This window comes from Eschscholzia californica, unplaced genomic scaffold, assembly GCF_041429995.1.
Source record: "Eschscholzia californica isolate CP2 unplaced genomic scaffold, dmEscCali1.0.p SCAF_4, whole genome shotgun sequence".
Lineage (NCBI taxonomy): Eukaryota > Viridiplantae > Streptophyta > Magnoliopsida > Ranunculales > Papaveraceae > Eschscholzia > Eschscholzia californica.
The window spans coordinates 14,110,800-14,119,146 of record NW_028238461.1 but is presented as its reverse complement, the minus strand read 5'-3'; the positions used below and the strand labels follow the sequence as shown (position 1 = coordinate 14,119,146).

The 8,347-nt window shown below is 36.8% G+C and overlaps 1 protein-coding gene across 1 annotated transcript; it reads left to right on the top strand.

The window, feature by feature from the left end:
• The first annotated feature begins 2,378 nt into the window (after positions 1–2,378).
• Positions 2,379–7,338, top strand: LOC147542960 (pentatricopeptide repeat-containing protein At1g18900-like). Its single transcript, XM_086632951.1, has 2 exons — positions 2,379–2,658; positions 4,164–7,338. The coding sequence occupies exon 2, from the start codon at positions 4,462–4,464 to the stop codon at positions 7,090–7,092; it is 2,631 nt and encodes an 876-aa protein (XP_086489077.1). The 5' UTR covers positions 2,379–2,658; positions 4,164–4,461; the 3' UTR covers positions 7,093–7,338.
• The last annotated feature ends 1,009 nt before the right edge of the window (positions 7,339–8,347 follow it).

The window sequence follows — 8,347 nt, the reverse complement described above, 5'->3', positions numbered from 1 at the left end:
AGTTCATGTATTAGATCCTGGAAACCTAGTGTTAAACATATAGATGTTTGAGATTCCGCTAACAACATTAGGTAGTCTTAGAGACATACGAAACCTTACAATGGCATCACGAGCCTCTTGCATGTTAACTAGTTTTGGTTACTCGAATTAGATTCAGACTTGTTTAGTTAGATAGATAAGTTTGAATATAGATTCAGACACATATTTGATTAGTTTGAATGTGATTTAGACGTAATCAAATAGGATTTTAAAGCTATTTCAAAACATATAAACATTAGATTTAAAGTTTTATGAAAATAGTTTCGAAAACTGGTTTAATGACTTGTGAATCTTTGAAAAAGTAATTTAAAACATGAGTTTTTGGTGTTTTTAGCACAAAAACAGCAGTTTTTGAACCCTAAAAACGAGGAAGAAGAAGGTGAGAACGACAGTTTCCAAAAAAATTTAGAAACTGCCCGATCCAACGGGCCAGGCCGCGTCTGGCCGGTTCCCGCACATCTCGGGATATGTCTCGAGACACGGAAAGGTCGGACCAGGAGTCTATCCTGGTCTGGACCTCGCTGTAGTCCGAGACGTACACGTCTCGGACATCCCAGTGCTTCTAGAGGCGCTCCACATTTTGGGTCTTAGTGCGCGTATACTCCCAAAATTTGGGGGGTGTTTTATATTATAATATTTAACCTTATACATGCATATAGTCAAATACAAAACCACCATGTAATATGCCATGTATAATATAAACTAGACATGCTCTCCACAAGATTCAAAGAGATTAAACTTAATCACGGAAGCGTACCTTGATCCATAACTTGTATTTGGTGTGATGGGTTGATCTTCTACTTGGTTCTTCTTCTCTTTAGAATGTCTCGTGTGATGAAGGGATTTCACACTTAACCAAAATTATAGAGATTAGGGAAGAAGACCAAATGGGGACCATAACCCCTATTTATAGACTTTTATTTCTAATTTGGCCCCTCATCAAAGTAGAAATTACTTAATGGTCTCTACACGTTTATTCCATGACACTTTGATACCTACTGGTCAAGTCAATCCATATTAGACCACTTTACGACTTGACAATTTACTGAGATAGCCATACACATGTCTATACATATGTGAGCCCACATATGTTGGAATTTTTTCCAACATTTGAAGCATAAAAAGGGCGCCAAAAACAATAATGTTAGGTGCCTTTAGAAATTCTATATGAGATTGGTGGCATTCCTATTCCCCCACGCCCCCACCCATCAAAGCATATAAAATCTTTTTAAGTAGTATTTTTTTTTTGAAAGGTATCTTTAAGTTTTTTTTTTGTTCATAGGAAAGGTGTCTTTAAGTAGTATTAAGATTTTTTTTTTTTGTTGTTGAAAGAAGTAGTATTAAGTTAGTGGTTGAGGTTTCCTCACCTCAACTAACAACAAAAATTGTACCACTGAGTGGAGATGAAGATTACTACGTATAAGCTTTAATAAACCTTAAGCAAACTCAATTGGTCTATTTGATCACCTCTCAAGTCTCAATTGATTCTCAACAAAAAAAAAAAGTCTCAATTGATATTTTTTTTTTGTTGCAACACCTCTCAATTGATATGGACAGTAAGCACATCAATAGCTTGTTTTAGAAAAAAAAAAAATCATCTAAAAGAATTGTCATTTTTAGCCCTATTTGCACATCAAATGTATATTTTAGAAAATAAATATTGGATTGAGATATCAAATACATAATTGATGTATCAAATATCTTGTTGTATATGTATAAACATCCCACAAGTTATTAATATATTTATGAGTTTCGTGAAGTATTGTTATAAAGTTATAAGATCCTTCTGGTAGGATTGTGATCCTTTGGCTGATCTTTATTTGGTCATAAAGATAATCGTTCTTAATTGGTTAGAGACGACCCGCCAAGTGGATTACCTGATAATGACACAACCAGAAGAAGGGAATTAACACTACTCTAAATGTGAGGTATCTATTTTTCCCTAACAACGAACTGAACTCATAATCTTATTGTTTCAAAGAAAAAATGACTTTTCTATCTAGTTCCTTTGACATCATCATTTGAAGATTATTTGATCTTGCACTGGTAATTCGATTTACCTCCTTCAACCGTTATAAAGTGACTGACCTCTTTTTTTTTTCAAAACTAAGTTAATTAGTTCAAATGGAAATGCGCATTAACTTTTCCAACTAATCCCTTAAACAAAAATGATCGATCGAAGATTTTCAAATTTTCCATCGGTAGTTTGATATAATCTTAGAAACCAATTCAGACGAAAATGTCTATCAACGACCGATATTGAGGTAGTCCAAAGGGAAGATGATGACCAGATGGTTCGAAAGCCAAAAATTAAATAAAATATATTTTGTTTCTTTCACAAAAACAAAATTAAACAAAAAAAGAAAAGAAAAAAAGGATAGAGCAGAGAAATTGTCAGGGGCATAAAAGGTAAAAAGGTAGTAGGGCGAACAATTCTTCACCTTTTTTGGTATTAAATATTTTTATTTTTTATTTTCACCACAAAGTTTCCAAGTTCCCAACTTGCTTGGAAACAACTCATGGTTGAGGCTCTGTCTCGTCAGAGCCGCCTCAGTCTTTCTCCTTCCACTTTCTTCTTCCTCAAGATTGCTTCTTCAACCTCAAACCCACAAACCCAAGGTCTCTCTCTCTCTCTCTCTGTATATACTTTCTCTTTGTAACTTGTGTATGTTTCTGAACTTCTTAATTAGATTTCAGTAATATAGTTGATTTGTAAAATTGTATGATTAAGATGAGTTATGTTTAGGAAAACCCATTACTCATTTAGGGTATTTGTCTTTTTTCTTTAATTTTGTAATGTTTGAAATTAATATAGAACTGATTTAGTGGCAGAGTTAGTTAGGGTTTATTCATAATCAACATTGAGTACTGATTTAGTTTAAGGAGTTGACTTTCATGAAGAAACTAGGGTTTGAGTTGTAGAGAGTCTGGAGACTGAAGAGGTTGAACAGTGGAAAGAGCTCTCTGTGTCACGAAAGGGGGGGTCGAAAATGTAGATTATGCTATTGGCTAGATGAGGAATTCAACAATTTATACCTTAATTTAGACCTTTATTTGTTATTGAGGTGGGTTTGTTAAATTGGGATATATGCTTCTTTCTTAACCTCAATCTTATCATGTTAGTGGGCAAAAGAATTGATAAACAGATGGACTTTAGATTATACTGTCATGATACTTATGTTTTCTGATTACTACGACGAGCTACTCTATCAGGAATGATAATTTAAATCTTTCTGAACAACTAAAAGTAGAGATTTGTTTACATCATTGAAGAAAATTTGGCACTCCCGAAGCTTTGGAACGTTTCTCTTCGTGAGGAATTGATTTATTATTATGTGTTATCTTCTTATTAACAATTTTGTAGTCAATGAATTAGAGTGTTGTCTATGGATATCAGAGAAAACAGTGTGGCACCGTGTGATGTTAGCTTTTACAACCCTCGTTTAGTTATATTCCTTCAAGAAAACTTTGTGCTCTCGGTCTCGGAACATTCGGATCCTTTCTTTTCACGAGGAATGATCTATATATATATATATATATATATATATATATATATATATATTATGTCTAACCTTCTAATTAACTAAATATTTTGGAGTTAATGAATGCAAGGGGTGTCCATGGATTAAAGAGAAAATAATGTGGGTTTCAAGTCATTCTCGTGTCGTTTCAGCTTTTACAACCCTCGTTTAGTTACATTTCTTCAACTAAACTAGTGCTGTGGTAACATTTAGAGCCCTTCACTTCACGGTATTATTATTGTCTAATCTTCTTATTAACAATTTTCTAGTTAAAGAATTTGAGTGTTGTCTACGGATCATAGAGAAATAGTTTAGCTCCCAAGTTGTTCTCGTGTCATCTGCATGACAATGCCAATAGACAATCAACAAAGGTTTTTACAAGTCTGGGTTGTTTGGAAACTATGCCCCTTGTTGTTTGCTTCAAATCTCTGCTATCTTATTTTCTATAATTCCATGCATATTCCTACAGTTAGCCAGTAAATTCAGCGTGGTGAGTTTTATTAATGTACATTTTTAGTTCTTTTGTTTTCTTCCGTTGGATTTGCTCAACCTGTTATATTTTCTCTGTTTAATAATTGAAGTATTTTTTTGCTGATATGTCAGGTATCTTTCAGTATCCGAATGTAGGCTCCTATATGATATTCAATATCCCAAATGATTGAAATTGTGGAACGAGGGCCCATCAACCTGGCTGCAGCAATGAAGAGGAGTATTGTTTTCTAAATAGAAACGTATATCGGCACAACATCTACGAGGTGAAAGAATGGTATCAAATCCGTTAACGTAGAGCTGAAATCATATCTTCCATAGGAGCCACTTGTGTTCTGTTTATTTCATACAGAGTGATTTTTGGACACTTCCATTCATTTCTTATTGTCAAAGATCGACATAGTTGCACATAATGTTGCGAACGAAGCAGATTGGTCCTCTCTCCCAATGTGCCAGATCCTTTTTTGTTGGTGGATCTCGAGGTAGCACGTCTGATGGAAATTCATGTGCCGTAACCGATGACGAAACTTGTGTTCCGAAAAAACAGCATCGAAATAATGAATTTTTACTTGCACAAAAGGATCCAACCCTAGTCTCCAAGTCTTGTGCAAAAGCAGGAACATTACTTTATGGAGATTCAGTTGGAGCTACTAGTTCTAAAAAAACTGAAAACAGGGTTTATCCGGCTTCTGTTCCTCATGTTGTATCTACTACCAACTCTTCATTGAGATCAGTCGGTGCGAGTTCTTTACGTGACGATGTCTATGCTTCATCAGATGTTCATGTTTCTGACCACTTTGTGAAAGCTGGGATTACAGCAGTTAGTTTTTTGTCTGACTTGGTAAATTACAAGATTCCAGTCTCAGATGGGAATGGGGTACTTCACAACACCCCAAATTGCATGGTTAACCCTACAAGGTCTGTCACCGGCATAAGAACATCAACTTTGAAGCCTCAACCAAGAGAGAGTTTCTCCGTGGTGAATAGAGATCCATCTGTTCAGATAGGGAAAGAATCAAATTCCAATGTTCAGTCCCATGGTCCCAAAAGTAAAGCAGAAAAGCATGCTCCAATAAAAGTTACGGGGGAAGTTCCTAGTAAGGTTTACAGGGATTCATCAGGCACTCGTAATATACCGTCTGGTACACGAGCCCAGAAGCAATATGTGTCACAGAAATCAAAACCTACTTCATATCGTTCTGATTCAAAGTCCAAATCTTCACAAGCTTTAAGACCGACAACTTTTGCAGATACCTCTGAAGGCACTAGAACTACAGATAATGTTCAGAAGTCTTCAAGATATGCTAGAATTCCAACAGGATTTGTTCCTTTGGCTAGGCATACTATTAACACTGGGCATGCTGTGGAACGATTTTCTTACATTTTACAACACTCAAAATGGGGTCCTGCTGTGGAAGAGTCTTTACAAAATCTTAATTGTTCATTAGATGCGTATCAAGCTAACCAAGTTCTTAAACAACTTCAAGATCATTCAGATGCTCTGAGTTTTTTTTACTGGTTGAAACACAGGCCTGGGTTTAAGCATGATGGGCATACTTACACCACAATGGTAGGCATTCTCGGGCGTGCAAGGAAGTTTGGGTATATAGATAGGCTACTTGATGAAATGATCAGAGATGGGTGCTTCCCAAATGTGGTAACATATAACCGTCTGATTCATAGCTATGGTCGGGCAAATTACTTGGATGATGCAATAAGTGTTTTTCATCGAATGCAAGAAGCAGGTATTGAGCCCGACCGAGTCACATATTGCACTCTTATAGATATCCATGCAAAAGCCGGGTACCTTGATGTTGCTATGGAGATGTACCAAAAGATGCAACAAGCCAGTCTATCTCCTGATACCTTCACATATAGTGTTATAATTAATTGTCTTGGGAAAGCTGGGCACTTAGCAGCTGCTTACAAGCTCTTCTGTGAGATGGTTGCTCTAGGTTGTGCACCGAACTTGGTCACGTACAATATAATGATTGCTCTTCAAGCCAAGGCAAGAAACTATGATTGTGCTTTAAAACTTTATCGCGACATGCAAACTGCGGGATTTCAACCTGACAAAGTTACATACAGTATCGTCATGGAAGTTCTTGGGTTCTGTGGATATCTGGATGAAGCAGAAGCGCTGTTTGCAGAAATGAAGCGGAAAAATTGGGTTCCTGATGAACCGGTTTATGGTCTTCTAGTTGACTTATGGGGGAAGGCTGGAAATGTTGACAAGGCTCGACGCTGGTATCAAGCTATGCTTGATGCAGGTCTTCGACCAAATGTCCCTACATGCAATTCTTTGCTCAGTGCATTCCTCCGAATGCATCGATTCTCTGATGCCTATGACATACTTCAAAGCATGTTAAAATTCGGTCTAGACCCATCCCTCCAAACTTATACTCTATTACTCAGCAACTCTAATGATATCATGTCTAATACCGACACGGGTTTTTGCTGGGAACTAATGAAAGTTACTCGCCATCCTGCTCATTCATTCCTCGAGTCGATGCCAGATTCCGGACCAGATGGGCAGAATGTTAGAGACCATGCAAACAACTTCTTTGACAAGATGCACAGTGAAGACAGAGAAAGTAAAAGAGGGTTTGTTGATGCTGTGGTGGATTTCCTTCATAAATCTGGTCTTAAAGAGGAAGCAGGTTCCGTCTGGGAAGTGGCGGCATTAAAGAATGTTTACCCTGATGCAGTAAGAGAGAAGAGTTCTTCGTATTGGCTTATAAACCTTCACATTATGTCAAATGGAACAGCAGTAACGGCATTATCAAGAACTCTTGCTTGGTTTCGTAAGAATATGCTAGCTTCAGGTGTTGGACCAAGCAGAATCGATATCGTTACAGGTTGGGGTCGGAGAAGTAGAATCACTGGATCTTCTCTGGTTAGACAGTCTGTGTATGAGTTGCTTGATATGTTCCAGTTCCCATTTTTTACAGAAAATGGTAATTCAGGTTGCTTCGTGAGTAGCGGAGAATCTCTCAATAGATGGTTGCTCCAGCCATGTGTAGATCGAATGCACTTACTATAGCTGCTCTCAGGTATCTTCCAATCCTTCACGGAGCCAGTTTGCAATTTTGTCATGAACCGAATATATATAAGTTATCTATTTGAACAGTAGTATTAGACAATGATCTTTCTTGATCCATTCGTATTTAGTAATCGAAATTTATTCATGGGAGATTGGCTATTTAGCATGTTAAGTACATGAAGAAAACTTTGTTCTTCCTATTAGGGCAGATTATAATGTCAGTTCCTAATACGTTGATTTTGTTCAGAATTTCTTACTGACAGTCTTTCCAAGGCAGAGATATATTAACCTGATTTTCAGACATTGTATGCAAATACCATTACTTGATGTGTTAGCTGTTGGCTTTTGCTGCTCTTGTTGCGATAACACGGGTCTTTTGTCTATCGAGTAATTCAAAACGAATCATGGTCGCCCAAAATGTCCCACCATGACCCGTTTAAAAGGTCCATCTGAAATTACGACACAGTTTGTTTCACGTTGAGTCTGATCACTCATTGGTGTTTGTTCATTTACAGGAGGGTGTGGGTGTTTCGACTTACTAAATTAGGAGATATCAATAATTCATCTAATGAAGTGTTGGAAAATACTTGAAAGATTTTAAATATGGTAGCAAGAAAAGGAATAAAAAAAATCATTTCTAGACCCAGTTCAGTGAGTTGGGTCTATTTATTCCTCTAAATTTCAGTTGAATCTAACTGATTATGGAATATGGGCTCCATCTAAAGTCAGTAAGTGAACTGGGGTTCTCGCCGAGTTTAAATGGGGTATTCGCCAAATTTAACGGGATCTTAGAGTCCAAGCTCTGAAGTATGTTAGTACTGCTCTACTTTGTAGCTGGACAGGAACAATAGCACCTCGGCCGTGCTGCTGTTCCGTGGCCCGACAAGGAAGCTTCCCTTGGTTCTTTTTTGGTTTCCCTTTTATTTCTCTTGCTCTCTGGTTTCGTAAGAAAAGGCCAAGATTTGGGCCCAAATACGAATACGAAGAAAAACCCACTCGGGAATAATAATGTAAAAAAAAAAAAAAATTCAATTTTTAAACTGTTGGCAACAGTTTTGAAACTGTGACAACATATATAATTATGTGTGAACAAAAACAAATTTGTTCATGCATTTACAAAATTGTTGAGAGCAAAAACAAAATTGTTGAAAGAAAACTGTGTTTTGTTCAGAAAAGCCCAAGATTGGAAATAAACTATGTTGAAAACAAATACAAAATTGTTGAAATCAAATTGTGTTTTATTATTCCCGGGTGC

Coding starts and splice junctions, on each gene's coding strand:
- LOC147542960 (XM_086632951.1), top strand. CDS start 4,462: ATGTTGCGAACGAAGCAGATTGGTCCTCTCTCCCAATGTGCCAGATCC.